Below are 16,112 nucleotides of genomic sequence, written 5' to 3'. Positions count from 1 at the left end.
ACAGCTGACTAATACCCAGGTACCTATTTTACTGTTAGGTAACAGGGGCATAGGATGAAAGAAACTCTGCCCATTGTTTCTCGCCGGCGCCTGGGATCGAACCCAGGACCACAGGATCACAAGTCCAGCGTGCTGTCCGCTCGGCCGACCGGCTCCCGACCGGCTCCCGACCGGCTCCCGACCGGCTCCCGACCGGTTCCGTATCATAAGATTATTGGCACAACAACTGAGCCACACACTGTAGGAAGGTTCTGGCGGCGGACTGAGGGAACAGTCAGAATTGTTTAGAATAAATCTCAATTTAATTTGAATAGAGCTGGGGGGGGGGCATTATTTTTCAAAATTAAATAGAACTATTTTCTCGTAAATATAAGGTAATTTTAGTTCCTTTCTCATGTTAACAATTCTGACAGTTCTAGACAACCCAGGATGATGCGCATGGCATCATTCTGTACTACATCTAGGCCTTGTAGCTGTTTAGGAGAAAAATTAAGAGGATAACATAATAATCAACAACAGATCGTATAAAGGCAATATAAAAACTACGAGCATATTTTATGTTAATGCCAAATCCTTTGCCAACAAGAGTTTTGAGAGGTTCAAGACGCTCAACTAGTTTTTTGTGCAGGTTGCTGATGAAGTTTGTATCATTAACCTCGACTCCAAAATATTTAAAAGATTCACGAGTCTCCACGGGCACTCCATTAATAGTATAGTTAACATGAAGAGAATGGGGAATAAGAACCCTTGTTTTATCAACAGAGATTATGAGGCCACATGCAACTACTTTCTTGCAGAATGCATCAAGTAACACTATAGTGTTACTTGATGCATTGGCCTGTGGAGGGTTCCCCACTCCCCTCTGGGATCGTAGGGTTCTGGGCTTACTGTGTGCCATAATACAAATATCATCAGCATAACATATAACAGTTCCCGTAGGTTGTACAGGTATGTCATGGATAAGTTTGTGCATAAGTATATTGAAGAGCATAGGGCTTAGAACACCACCTTGAGGTGTGCCTAGTTCGAATGCATCTGTTCTTGTACTTTTAACTCCTTTAAATAGGACACTAGCACGCCTGTTGGATAGATAGTTCTTTATCCAACTCAGAAGATTACCTTTGACTCCAAATTCAGCAAGTTGCTCTAATATTATTTCGCCATTCGCTACGTCGAAAGCTGACTTTAGGTCAATAAAGGCTGCCTGTGTCCCATCCTGGGAGTTTACAAAATATTCAGCAAAGCATGTTTGTGTGCTACACTTGGGCATGAACCCATATAGGTTAGGAGCCAGTTTTTCTTTGACCTGAAACATGACACGATTGAGAACAATTCTCTCCAGGACTTTACACATGCAAGATGTAAGGGAAATGGGTCTGAATTTTTGAGAGTTAGGTTTAGGAATTGGTACTGACTTTAGGTACTATGAGACTTTGTGTTCATTTCTTTAGCAAGATACCTTGTGAGATGGAGGGAATTATCAGGGGAAAGCGCCAAGCCATTACGACTATATAGCACTTGGAAGGGGTCAGGATAAGGTTTCGAGATGGGACGGGGGAGAAAGGAATGGTGCCCAACCACTTGGGGGATTGAACGCCGACCTGCACGAAGCAAGACCGTCGCTCTACCGTCCAGCCCAAGTGATTGGACAGGCTCATTTGATTGAGGTCAAGCAGAGGGTGGCTATGGACATCATACAGGAGACAGAGAGAGAGAGAGAGAGAGAGAGAGAGAGAGAGAGAGAGAGAGAGAGAGAGAGAGACAGACAGACAGACAGACAGACAGACAGACAGACAGACAGACAGACAGACAGACAGATAGATAGACAGAGACAGACAGACAGACAGACAGACAGACAGACAGACAGACAGACAGACAGACAGACAGACAGACAGACAGACAGATATACCCTTGCCAATACATTTGTATGTTTATTTCCTTAGATATTATTTATGTCTACAAATTTATGGTTCGTAACTTATATCAAGTTGTCAGTGATACTCCTGTCTAACACAGGTGACCAGACGGAGGCCAAGGATGGGCTCGTTGCAATACTACTAATTAAGTAAACAATAGGTACTTTATTAAGATTTAAATACAATAATATTTCGTATGAACGCAATAAATAAATATAAATAAATATATCAATAAATAAATATATCAAATATAAATAATATATCAATAAATAAATATATCAACGTATTACAGTATGTATGAGTTACGATACATGGATAAGTTACTCTGCAAGTTCTGCTGCAGCATTTGCAACAGCGAGGCTCCACAGCTTCCCTTGCAGAGTGTTGACAATTGTGTAACTGAGAATGAGTGTAGTAGTAGAGGTGATTTGTTGGAGACTTTGAGTGGGGGTGTTGTGGTGGAGCTATAGAGTGGTGGTGGTTTTGGAGGTGTTGTGGCTTGTGGAGTTGTTGTTGTTATAGATTCAGCTACTCAGAATAAGTTCCAAGTAGCACGGGCTATAGTGAGCCCGTAGCTTACCTCACACAGGAGCGGGGCAAGTAGCACGAGCTATGGTGAGCCTGTATGGGCTTGTGGAGGGTTCCCCACTCCCCTCTGGGATCATAGGGTACCGGGCCGTGGTTCCCTGTGGTGGTGGTGAAGACACTATGAGAGTGGAGGGTGAGAGTGGGTCTTGGAAGTAACGCGACAGTAAAAGACCAAGTCTAAACTTGACACTTTACGGCAGGAAGTGCTAGTTAGTTAGTGTTGTCTTCGTGTTGACTTTGTTTAGAAGTAGCTTGTCCCAGCCGCCGCCCCGTTGGTTCTCCTGTTCGCCTCAGCAATTGCTGCTGCTATAACAGCCGCGGGGTCTTTTTCTTGCGTACCAATAGCTACTTCGGGGGTCCAAGTAGCCAATCTTTCATTAATCCTAGCAGCTGTTCCCTGGGTCCCAACAGCTGTTCCCTGGCTCCCAACAGCTGTTCCCTGGGTCCCAACAGCTGCTCCCTGGCTCCCAACAGCTGTTCCCTGGCTCCCAACAGCTGCTCCCGGAGTTTCAACAGTCGTTCCCGGGGTTCCAACAGTCGTTCCCGGAGTTCCAACAGTCGTTCCCGGGGTTTCAACAGTCGTTCCCTGGCTCCCAGCAGCCGCTCCCTGGCTCCCAACAGCAGCTTCCTGGGTCCCAGCAGCCGCTCCCTGGGTCCCAGCAGCCGCTTCGTCTTTTTCAGTAACAGCTTCGTCAGTCTGGGCAGTATCATTCAGCAGCGCCGCAGTAGGCTGTGTGGGGGTCGGGCTGCCGAGGCCTGCAGGACACGACCCTCTTGAAGCAACTCCGGCGAAGCAGGTTGAGATCTGCGTGTGGGATGACACAATACTTTACGTTAGTAACACTTCGACGCTGAGGCAGGCGAGGAGTCACAATAACGTGGCTGAAGTATGTTGACCAGACCACACACTAGAAGGTGAAGGGACGACGGCGTTTCGGTCCGTCCTGGACCATTCTCAAGTCGATTGTGAATCGCAATCGACACCACAATCGACTTGAGAATGGTCCAGGACGGACCGAAACGTCGTCGTCCCTTCACCTTCTAGTGTGTGGTCTGGTCAACACTTGGACGCCCTTGTTAGTGGCATTTGTTAGATGCATATCAACACCCTCGTTAGTTACACACAGAAATAACAACTAACGTTATATATATATCAATGAGAACTAATGCGGCTGGCAGGTTCTATATATGCTATATACGACTATATAGCACTGGGAAGGGGGTCAGGATAAGGATTTGGGATGGAACGGAGGGAAGGAATGGTGCCCAACCACCTGAACGGTCGGGAATTGAACGCCGACCTGCATGAAGCGAGACCGTCGCTCTACAGTCCAGCCCAAGTGGTTGGGTAGAGAGAGGGGAAGAAGACAGAGGATGAGAAGAGAGAGGGCAGAGAGAAGAGAGAGATTACATTCCCTAGCACCAAGTGAGCTGGAATGTTTCTCAGTAATACATCAGGAATGGTATAAGAGAATTGCTTAAACATTGGAGAACACACACCATAGAGTTGCCTGGTGTACTGGATTCACTGCTGTGTTCTAGAATCTAAATGGTATCCGCATAATGCATGCCAAGTTTGCCAGAGCAGACTACTGATCACATGGCCCTGTATGACTAACCATCCTGTGTGATGGAGGATGTTTAGCACACCGTACCTGTGTGATGGGGCTGTTTAGCACACCGAACCTGTGTGATGGGGCTGTTTAGCACACCGTACCTGTGTGATGGGGCTGTTTAGCACACCGTACCTGTGTGATGGGAACGTTTAGCACACCGTACCTGTGTGATGGGGATGTTTAGCACACCGTACCTGTGTGATGGGGACGTTTAGCACACTGTACCTGTGTGATGGGAATGTTTAGCACACCGTACCTGTGTGATGGGGATGTTTAGCACACCGTACCTGTGTGATGGGGGATGTTTAGCACACCGTACCTGTGTGATGGGGATGTTTAGCACACCGTACCTGTGTGATGGGGATGGTTTAGCTTTTGACACACTCTGTACCTCGTTCATATAATAGTCTTGCGCAGCTGCACAAATGCACATATACCTGAATGTGTTAATAACAAAGATGTGTTCATGGCACTGTGCCACAACAAAAAAAGTAATGGAACAAGCTGGAATAGATTGTATTAAGCTGGAATTGATAGAAATAACGTTGAATAGATGGGAACAAGCTGAAAGTGGAATTGACTGGAACTAACTGGAAGCAAACGGGCGCTTTCTCAATTGTCTGGAATAAGCTGGAAGTGCTAGACAAGCCGGAAGTGATTGGAACAGAATGGAAGTGACTGGGGGACACACTGGCAGTGACTGGAAAAGATTAGACGGGGTGGGACAAAAGGCAAGGTGTGAGTGAGGTGTTGTGAAGGCAGAGGGAAGGTAGGTGGGAGAGGGAAGGCACTCCCATGGTACGTGGGAGAGGGAAGGCACTCCCATGGTAGGTGGGGGTGCCGCAGCCCATGGTAGTAGCAGTATACTCACATTAGCACTGGCCTGCTCCACACACTGCCTCACTACCGCCAGCTCGGCGGACGGCATGCGATCACACACCTTCTCTGTTGAAGAAACATTCCTTCACTGGGGATTGCTATCACTGGCTGCATGTTCTGAATCATGGTCGTGTGTGTGTGTGTGTGTGTGTGTGTGTGTGTGCGTGTGTGTGTGTGGGGGGGGGAGGGGGGTTAGGTTAGGTGGGTGTCGGTTTGAGGCGTTTTAGAACACCGTATTTTGATCATTGGGGCAACTCAAGAGAGCAGGCTGACCCAACACAGGTGTGACCACTGTACTCCCTCACCTGCTGAACCATACACACGATGGTACTATCATACATCAATCCCGTTTAAAGTATAGATAATCCCCAACATTCACCAACATACAATCACAGGAGGTACGAATTTATAGAATTATCTGAGATTAAAACACACTATTGTACTGACTTGTGTCGCATCAGCCGCCATTTTGGCCTCTATCACATTCTGAACACAAAGTCTGCTGATCTTTGATACATATTAATATGTATATCTTTCACGTGAAGCCACCCAGAGACATGCTGTGGTAGCTTCAAGGAGACATGTTCTTATAACGAGCATACAGTTAACTTTCAGTGGAATCTTAATGGGGGACTTTTGATATAGGTGTGATATAATTTTTGGTATAGCGTTGGCTAATGTCATTTTAATATTGCATGTGCAGGCGATGAGTCACAATAACGTGGCTAAAGTATGTTGACCAGACCACACACTAGAAGGTGAAGGGACGACGACGTTTCGGTCCGTCCTGGACCATTCTCAAGTCGATTGTCAATCGACTTGAATCGACTTGAGAATGGTCTAGGACGGACCGAAACGTCGTCGTCCCTTCACCTTCTAGTGTGTGAATTACCATTCTCATTCTCATTCTCTGTGAATCGACTTGAGAATGATCCAGGACGGACCGAAACGTCGTCGTCCCATCACCTTCTAGTGTGTGTGATCTGGTCAATATGCAAGTCTCAAGAGGGCACCCATCCAGGAGCTAGCGGATTGGGGTCACTTACCCGCTGCTCTGATACAGGTCCTGATGGCTTCCTTGTCCTCTGAGAAGGTGTCCTTGGCGCAGTCATAGCACGTCTCGTTGTGGTCGCAGAAGATCCCTGCAACACCAGTAACATAGTCAGAGCTTCAGGGGCAAATGCCCTCGTTTCGCTAGGTTACTACTTAGCATCCTCAGTGACACTGTGAAAGCGATTGCAGAAGAGCAACACGTTAAGGTCAATATACTTACAATATCAAGCGGTTGAACATCGCTTTTAATATATATATATATATATATATATATATATATATATATATATAATATATATATATATATATATATATATATATATATATATATATATATATATATATATATATGATGAAACATACTTAAATTGTTTTTTGTCTAGAAATATATATTTTTAAATAGGTGCGGCTTGTACCCCGGCAAATACTGTTACTAAGTATATTATTACCGTGACAAAAGTCAAGGAACATAAATGGCTGTTGTCACAAGAGTTGAACAACACCTTTCAGGAGCACAATAACAACAACAACAACAACACAGTTACACTCACCAGTCACCGTAACTAATTAACTGAACGTGATAAATTAAGTGTTATTGTGACAGCCGTGATCGATCACATAGGAACAAACATGAATGTGAACAAATCATGATACGATTGAACATGCACAGGATAGCCTGGTTATCTGTCAACAAGTCCAAAATATTGGCCACAAAATAGATTGGGAACAATAGATTGGATCAGGCAAGTCCAATAGCGACTCTGGGGGGGGGGGGGGATTTGCCAACAATTGGGTGACTGTTGAAGTCACCCAATTTTCCACTGTGGCTATTTATTTATTAACCCCCGCCCCCCATATTATATATATAAGCGCCCTCTGTCTTCTGAACACTGCTGGTAATTAAACTTTAGACCTGGGTACTGAGTATCCCAGCACATAGGTGTATTTACACAGTCTGAGAAGCGAGCAGGTGGATGACGTCGACTTACGGAGACAATTGCGGACGGAGCGACTTTCTCTTCGGAGGCCAACGTCGACGGCCAGAGTGGCGGTGACGAGGAGAGCCGCTGAGAGCACCATAAGGGCGTCGTGGAGAGTGAGAGCTTCATGGTGGGGGTGACGCCGACGACCTGACGGAGAATACGACATAAACATTAACACCAAGACTCCCTCAGTCACCACACAACGATTTTCGTCTCCATAGAATAATTACAACTTTAAGCTCACCCGGGTTCATGTTTCCTCGGTGTGAATGACCTACTTTACACACACACACACACACGAGTGACCTGTTCTAGTGCACGGTCCACCTCTCTGAACCAAGACGACTTGGTTCCATCACCTCCGTGAAAACAGATCTCTCACTCCTGTCCATGGAGGACAGAAGAAAATGTATATATGTTTGGTTAGCATTGTAAATGTGAGGCCACGTCTGTGGTAGAAAATAATAATAATAAATAATAATTATAAAACCTCTGTGAACCAGTTACTGTCACCACGACAAATTGATGTTTTTTTTTAGGGGACTGGGTTAACATTGTTAGTTAACTTTGATTAGTTAAAGCTAGTTAACATTGTTAAAACTAACTTTGTTAGTTAACTAACTGTTAGTTAACTAACATTGTTAGTTAACATCCCAGTTAACATTGAGGCCCACCAGCACAAGGAAGTTCAACTGGCGTCTCCACTACAGTATCTAGATATATAACAGAAACTTCACAAGGCTAACCATGGAAAGCTTTACCCAATAAATATTATGTTAAGTACCTTTAATGGAACAAGATCTAGTTACATAATTATTTTTGGGCAGGCTTTGCCCTCAAAATATGCATTATGTTAAGAAAAACCATTTGAATGCCTTAATAGCAATGCTGTTGCTGCCCGTTCTTTCGAATTGGCACATGGGACAAAGTGCGGGATACTAAAGCGTGGGAACCCAACACATCAGGTTGGTTCCAGTTGAGAGGCGGGACCAAAGAGCCAGAGCTCAACCCCTGCAAACACAACTAGGTGAGTACATCAACCAATGCACAGAAAACGAGGATATTTACCCGCCACAATTTTTTTTATAGTACCCCTTATTATGTCCGGTGGGATCATAGTATACCAAAATGCAGTGGAGTATTTGAGAGAACAGCTTGTAGGTATACTGCTCTTGCTGTGGGTGTTGTTGCTGTGTCTCTGTGAGCCCTGTGAAGGGTAAATGAAGACTTTTTCTGATTGCATTTTGTAGAAAATATAAAAAGTTGCCAATTTTGTGAGTTGCAAAGAGGAGCGTGAGACAGCACCATGACCTTAACCTTCATGTGTGGGTGAACACCGTTAGTGGTGACGCAACACTCCTCTGGTATACTGGTGTGAACGTCCAGCACCTCTGGTATACTCTGGTATACTCGTGTGGACGTCCAGCACCTCTGGTATACTCGTGTGGACGTCCAGCACCTTTGGTATACTGGTGTGGACGTCCAGCACCTCTGGTATACTCGTGTGGACGTCCAGCACCTCTGGTATACTCGTGTGGACGTCCAGCACCTCTGGTATACTCGTGTGGACGTCCAGCACCTCTGGTATACTCGTGTGGACGTCCAGCACCTCTGGTATACTCGTGTGGACGTCCAGCACCTCTGGTATACTCGTGTGGTGGAAGCCTGGACCTAGCTGACAACAGCGTCCAAGAATGGCTGTTCAACAACCCATGGGAGACATTCAGCACAGTGGGTGTTCAATATCCCGTAGTAGCTGTTCATCATCTCACAGTGGGTGTTCAACAGCAGTTAGAGACATGTTGGGCAGGCCACAGTGGGTGTTCAGCATCCCGTAGTGAGGGTCCAGCATCCCAAAGTGGGTGTTCAGCATCCCATAGCGGGTGTTCAGCATCCCACAGCGGGTGTTCAACATCCCACAGCGGGTATCATGATACAGGCGTCACGACACATCTTGTAGAGGACAAAGAAGCCCCGGACTTTATCCAAGCTGTTCTGTGGAAGCTGTTCAACACTGATGCGGTTCACCTTGCCTCGGATATCACAACACACGCAAAGTGTTTTCAAGATGAATGAAAACACTTCCATTATCACCATCACTTATCATCATTAACATCTTTATTGACAAAAGTTAATCACAATTGATCTAATCTGAGTAGTCACCATCACTTGACTTTTCGACGCGGCGTTTTCCAAGTTTACTTTTTGACTCGTCAATAAACACTCTACTTCACGCTAGTTGGTTGGTTAGTATACACGCTGGTGTAGAGGAGGCGGTGTAGAGGAGGCTGGTGTAGAGGAGGCGGGTGAGAGGCTGGTGTAGAGGAGGCTGGTGTAGAGGAGGCGGGTGTAGAGGCACGGGTGTAGAGGAGGCTGGTGTAGAGGAGGCTGGTGTAGAGGAGGCTGGTGTAGAGGAGGCGGGTGTAGAGGAGGCTGGTGTAGAGGAGGCGGGTGTAGAGGAGGCAGGTGTAGAGGAGGCTGGTGTAGAAGAGCTGGTGTAGAGGAGGCGGGTGTAGAGGCACGGGTGTAGAGGAGGCGGGTGTAGAGGAGGCTGGTGTAGAGGAGGCGGGTGTAGAGGAAGCTGGTGTAGAGGAGGCGGGTGTAGAGGCACGGTGTAGAGGAGGCGGGTGTAGAGGAGGCGGGTGTAGAGGCACGGAGAGAGAGGTGTGTGGCCTTACCTGCTGGAGGGAGTGTAGGAGAGAGAGTGTGAGCCACACCACTCAGAGCTGGCTTTAAGTAGATGCTGCTCCTTGACCCCCTGGCGCATGCTCAGTAGCCTCAAGGGCCAGTAATCACTCTGGATTATTGTCCTCCATGTCTGTATGGTATGGGTGGGTGTTGTATGTACTGCAGGCTGGTGCAGTCTTTCACTGCTGGTGTCATTATTTCTGGGCACTGTATTATGTCTGGACACTGTATTATGTCTGGATACTGTTTTATGTCTGGACACTGTATCATGTCTGGACACTGTATTATGTCTGAACACTGTATTATGTCTGGATACTGTATTATGTCTGGACACTGTATCATGTCTGGACACTGTATTATGTCTGAACACTGTATTATGTCTGGATACTGTATTATGTCTGGACACTGTATCATGTCTGGACACTGTATTATGTCTGAACACTGTATTATGTCTGGATACTGTATTATGTCTGGACACTGTATCATGTCTGGACACTGTATCATGTCTGGACACTGTATCATGTCTGGACACTGTATCATGTCTGGACACTGTATCATGTCTGGACACTGTATTATGTCTTGAAACTGTATTTCCTGGTCATGTCTATACCAGCCCAGTCTTTACCCTGGCTACCATTGTGGGGTCGAGGGGTGGGTGGGGGGGGTCGACCAGTATATTCCCAGAACACCTTTGTAAATTTGAAGAGAAACCTGAGGCAAGAATCATTTCAATCAACAACTAATCCCTCGTAAAGTGTGGCCTGGAAGATGGCTTCTCGATGTCAACCAAAGTAATTGCCACACAACAGAAGTGGGTGAAAGATTGAGGAGACCTCAAGGTCAAGATACAAGGAGGTGAAGGCAGCGCCCAAAGCAGAAAGATAAAGGTTTATAGGACTACATAATTCAAAGAGAACATTGCAAAGGAAACCTCATCAGCAGCATATGCAAAGCTGGTCGATACTGAGGAGTGAGATCTTGACAAGAAGCCTGAAACACCACAAGAAAATCTCTGAGAATGTTTAAAGATATGTCACAATACTGAGAGAGCTGGAATATTGGGAAATTCTGAGAAACCTGGAATATGCTTCAAGAGAAAAGTGATTGGGAAAGAAGAGACATGATCACGATATATATGATCCACAAGAACATTGACAATGCAGATGAAAACAACGTTTGTGGAGTGTACAACAGAAGAACAAGAGCTCATTGAGGTAAACTTGGAGCACAGATGTACCGTAAGAAAGTAAGGTAAGCTAACCATCAGGAGAAAGCACCAAGCCATTCAGTTTGTCTAAGAGTAGTGAAAAATATACTCCCACGGCTGTTTCTTCTTAAATCATGGCTGCAGGGCTCTGTACTCATCATAGTGGGGTATAAAGCCTGGTATAAAGTCTGGTATAAAGCCTGGTATAAAGTCTGGTATAAAGTCTGGTATAAAGCCTGGTATAAAGTCTGGTATAAAGCCTGGTATAAAGTCTGGTATAAAGCCTGGTATAAAGCCTTGTATAAAGTCTGGTATAATGTCTGGTATAAAGTCTGGTATAAAGCCTGGCATAAAGTCTGGTATAAAGCCTGGTATAAAGCCTGGTATAAAGTCTGGTATAAAGCCTGGTATAAAGTCTGGTATAAGCCTGGTATAAAGTCTGGTATAAAGCCTGGTATAAAGTCTGGTATAAAGTCTGGTATAAAGCCTTGTATAAAGCCTGGTATAAAGTCTGGTATAAAGCCTGGTATAAAGTCTGGTATAAAGTCTGGTATAAAGCCTGGTATAAAGCCTGGTATAAAGTCTAGTATAAAGCCTGGTATAAAGTCTGGTATAAAGCCTGGTATAAAGTCTGGTATAAAGCCTGGTATAAAGTCTGGTATAAAGCCTGGTATAAAGCCTGGTATAAAGTCTGGTATAAAGCCTGGTATAAAGTCTGGTATAAAGTCTGGTATAAAGTCTGGTATAAAGTCTGGTATAAAGCATGTCTCTTGGTTTCATGGTCACACGTCATCCTCACTGGTATCAACAATTTGCCGGTAAAACACTCTTATATGCGTAACTTTTCAAAGAGAGAGAGAGAGAGAGAGAGAGAGAAGAGAGAGAAGAGAGAGAGAGAGAGAGAGAGAGAGAAGGAGAGAGAGAGAGAGAGAGACAGAGAGAGAGAGAGAGAGAGAGAGAGAGAGAGAGAGAGAGGAGAGAGAGAGAGAGAGAGGAGAGAGAGAGAGAGAGGACAGAGAGAGAGAGACAGAGGAAGCGAGAACAAGTGAGAGAGCGCGAGCAAGAGAGAGCGCGAGCAAGAGAAAGCGAAAGAGAGCTAGAGAGAGAGAGAGAGAGCTAGCGTGCACTAGCGCAGGTGTGAGGGCGGTCACTGTGGGTGCAGCAACACTCAGGAATGTTTATGCTGGAAGTGAATGCTGCAACAGGAAGTGGACTAGTTCCTTGACAATGTCCATCAGGCCGACCCAACGTCTATAGCGTGTCTGTCTCCTTACCTAGATGCTCTTACCTGCTTGAAGGGTCCAGCTAGGCTTCTAGACGCACCTTCCCATCCTTCCTAGATTAATAGTCACTCAGTTCCCACGTTTTATTACATTTACGTTTAAAAATTTGTAGTGAGTTAGTTTCAGCGACTTCTACGTCTAATCTATTCCACTTTTTGACGGCTCTAACGTGAAAAAGGTTCATTCTGACTTACCAATGACTTATTTTGTTTCCATCTACGGCCCCTTGTTCTCTTGTTCCTAGCTTTTGAAAAATGCTTCTTTGTCTATTCCCCTTAGAATATTATATGTCGTTATCATGTCCCCCACCAGTCTCTTCCGTCCTACAATGTGGTAAGGCCCAGTTCCCTCAGTCTGTCTTCGTAAATCAATCCGTCAGCTCAAGAGCATCTCTTTGGACCATTTATAGTTTTGACATCTTTTTCTGGTGAGGGCTCTCAGCTGGGGATGTAAAGTTAAGCGTGAGCCTCACATAGGATATATATGACCCGGAAGGCTCCTTTGCCCAAGTTTCTGAAGGATCAGGCGATGAGTCACAATAACGTGGCTGAAGAATGTTGATCAGATCACACACTAGAAGGTGAAGGGACAAACGACGTTTCGATCCGTCCTGGACCATTCTCAAGTCGATTGATTGACAATCTTGAGAATGGTCCAGGACGGATCGAAACGTCGTTTGTCCCTTCACCTTCTAGTGTGTGATCTGATCAACATTCTTCAGCCACGTTATTGTGACTCATCGCCTGATCCTTCAGAAACTTGGGCAAGGAGCCTTCCGGGTCATATATATATCCTATGTGAGGCTCACGCTTAACTTTACATCCCCAGCTGAGAGCCCTCACCAGAAAAAAGATGTCAAAACTATAAATGGTCCAAAGAGATGCTCTTGAGCTGACGGATTTGATTTACGAAGACAGACTGAGGGAACTGGGCCTTACCACATTGTAGGACGGAAGAGACTGGTGGGGACATGATAACGACATATAATATTCTAAGGGGAATAGACAAAGAAGCATTTTTCAAAGCTAGGAACAAGAGAACAAGGGGCCGTAGATGGAAACAAAATAAGTCATTGGTAAGTCAGAATGAACCTTTTTCACGTTAGAGCCGTCAAAAAGTGGAATAGATTAGACGTAGAAGTCGCTGAAACTAACTCACTACAAATTTTTAAACGTAAATGTAATAAAAACGTGGGAACTGAGTGACTATTAATCTAGGAAGGATGGGAAGGTGCGTCTAGAAGCCTAGCTGGACCCTTCAAGCAGGTAAGAGCATCTAGGTAAGGAGACAGACACGCTATAGACGTTGGGTCGGCCTGATGGACATTGTCAAGGAACTAGTCCACTTCCTGTTGCAGCATTCACTTCCAGCATAACATTCCTGAGTGTTGCTGCACCCACAGTGACCCGCCCTCACACCTGCGCTAGTGCACGCTAGCTCTCTCTCTCTCTCTCTAGCTCTCTTTCGCTTTCTCTTGCTCGCGCTCTCTCTTGCTCGCGCTCTCTCACTTGTTCTCGCTTCCTCTGTCTCTCTCTCTCTTTCTCTCTCTCTCTCTCTCTCTCTCTCTCTCTCTCTCTCTCTCTCTCTCTCTCTCTCTCTCTCTCTCTCTCTCTCTCTCTCTCTCTCTCTCTCTCTCTCTCTCTCTCTCTCTCTCTCTCTCTCTCTCTCTCTCTCTCTCTCTCTCTCTCTCTCTCTCTCTCTCTCTCTTTGAAAAGTTACGCATATAAGAGTGTTTTACCGGCAAATTGTTGATACCAGTGAGGATGACGTGTGACCATGAAACCAAGAGACATGCTTTATACCAGACTTTATACCAGACTTTATACCAGACTTTATACCAGACTTTATACCAGGCTTTATACCAGACTTTATACCAGGCTTTATACCAGGCTTTATACCAGACTTTATACCAGGCTTTATACCAGACTTTATACCAGGCTTTATACCAGACTTTATACCAGGCTTTATACTAGACTTTATACCAGGCTTTATACCAGGCTTTATACCAGACTTTATACCAGACTTTATACCAGGCTTTATACCAGACTTTATACCAGGCTTTATACAAGGCTTTATACCAGACTTTATACCAGACTTTATACCAGGCTTTATACCAGACTTTATACCAGGCTTTATACCAGACTTTACCAGGCTTTATACCAGACTTTATACCAGGCTTTATACCAGGCTTTATACCAGACTTTATGCCAGGCTTTATACCAGACTTTATACCAGACATTATACCAGACTTTATACAAGGCTTTATACCAGGCTTTATACCAGACTTTATACCAGGCTTTATACCAGACTTTATACCAGGCTTTATACCAGACTTTATACCAGACTTTATACCAGGCTTTATACCAGACTTTATACCAGGCTTTATACCCACTATGATGAGTACAGAGCCCTGCAGCCATGATTTAAGAAGAAACAGCCGTGGGAGTATATTTTTCACTACTCTTAGACAAACTGAATGGCTTGGTGCTTTCTCCTGATGGTTAGCTTACCTTACTTTCTTACGGTACATCTGTGCTCCAAGTTTACCTCAATGAGCTCTTGTTCTTCTGTTGTACACTCCACAAACGTTGTTTTCATCTGCATTGTCAATGTTCTTGTGGATCATATATATCGTGATCATGTCTCTTCTTTCCCAATCACTTTTCTCTTGAAGCATATTCCAGGTTTCTCAGAATTTCCCAATATTCCAGCTCTCTCAGTATTGTGACATATCTTTAAACATTCTCAGAGATTTTCTTGTGGTTTTCAGGCTTCTTGTCAAGATCTCACTCCTCAGTATCGACCAGCTTTGCATATGCTGCTGATGAGGTTTCCTTTGCAATGTTCTCTTTGAATTATGTAGTCCTATAAACCTTTATCTTTCTGCTTTGGGCGCTGCCTTCACCTCCTTGTATCTTGACCTTGAGGTCTCCTCAATCTTTCACCCACTTCTGTTGTGTGGCAATTACTTTGGTTGACATCGAGAAGCCATCTTCCAGGCCACACTTTACGAGGGATTAGTTGTTGATTGAAATGATTCTTGCCTCAGGTTTCTCTTCAAATTTACAAAGGTGTTCTGGGAATATACTGGTCGACCCCCCCCCACCCACCCTCGACCCCCACAATGGTAGCCAGGGTAAAGACTGGGCTGGTATAGACATGACCAGGAAATACAGTTTCAAGACATAATACAGTGTCCAGACATGATACAGTGTCCAGACATGATACAGTGTCCAGACATGATACAGTGTCCAGACATGATACAGTGTCCAGACATGATACAGTGTCCAGACATAATACAGTATCCAGACATAATACAGTGTTCAGACATAATACAGTGTCCAGACATGATACAGTGTCCAGACATAATACAGTATCCAGACATAATACAGTGTTCAGACATAATACAGTGTCCAGACATGATACAGTGTCCAGACATAATACAGTATCCAGACATAATACAGTGTTCAGACATAATACAGTGTCCAGACATGATACAGTGTCCAGACATAAAACAGTATCCAGACATAATACAGTGTCCAGACATAATACAGTGCCCAGAAATAATGACACCAGCAGTGAAAGACTGCACCAGCCTGCAGTACATACAACACCCACCCATACCATACAGACATGGAGGACAATAATCCAGAGTGATTACTGGCCCTTGAGGCTACTGAGCATGCGCCAGGGGGTCAAGGAGCAGCATCTACTTAAAGCCAGCTCTGAGTGGTGTGGCTCACACTCTCTCTCCTACACTCCCTCCAGCAGGTAAGGCCACACACCTCTCTCTCCGTGCCTCTACACCCGCCTCCTCTACACCCGCCTCCTCTACACCCGTGCCTCTACACCCGCCTCCTCTACACCAGCTTCCTCTACACCCGCCTCCTCTACACCAG

The 16,112-nt window shown here is 45.1% G+C and overlaps 2 protein-coding genes across 6 annotated transcripts in view; one reads left to right on the top strand and one right to left on the bottom strand.

Annotated features, from left to right (window-relative positions):
- Window positions 1–16,112, top strand: part of Lrp4 (LDL receptor related protein 4) — a 222,350-nt gene that overhangs the window by 69,612 nt on the left and 136,626 nt on the right. The gene's annotated exons all lie outside the window — the stretch shown is intronic.
- Window positions 1,758–14,817, bottom strand: LOC123747346 (uncharacterized). The gene is made up of 7 exons (XM_069319814.1): window positions 14,761–14,817; window positions 14,362–14,623; window positions 8,425–8,733; window positions 7,042–7,182; window positions 6,046–6,141; window positions 4,992–5,065; window positions 1,758–3,309 (listed from the first exon to the last, which is right to left on the bottom strand). Exons 1-7 carry the CDS (start codon window positions 14,815–14,817, stop codon window positions 2,746–2,748), a joined length of 1,503 nt encoding a protein of 500 aa, XP_069175915.1. The 3' UTR covers window positions 1,758–2,745.

This window comes from Procambarus clarkii, chromosome 94, assembly GCF_040958095.1.
Source record: "Procambarus clarkii isolate CNS0578487 chromosome 94, FALCON_Pclarkii_2.0, whole genome shotgun sequence".
Classification (NCBI taxonomy): Eukaryota; Metazoa; Arthropoda; class Malacostraca; order Decapoda; family Cambaridae; genus Procambarus; species Procambarus clarkii.
Note: the sequence above shows the minus strand (reverse complement) of the source record. Positions and strands in the feature narration are given on the sequence as shown.

Excerpts from the sequence above, each read along its gene's own strand:
- LOC123747346 (XM_069319814.1), bottom strand. The coding sequence starts at position 14,817 with ATGCAGATGAAAACAACGTTTGTGGAGTGTACAACAGAAGAACAAGAG. Across the intron at positions 8,734-14,361 it reads AAAGTCTGGTATAAAGCCTG|CCATTCTTGGACGCTGTTGT; the intron begins GTAAAGTCTGGT and ends GTTGTTGAACAG. Across the intron at positions 5,066-6,045 it reads GACCTGTATCAGAGCAGCGG|AGAAGGTGTGTGATCGCATG; the intron begins GTAAGTGACCCC and ends TTTCTTCAACAG.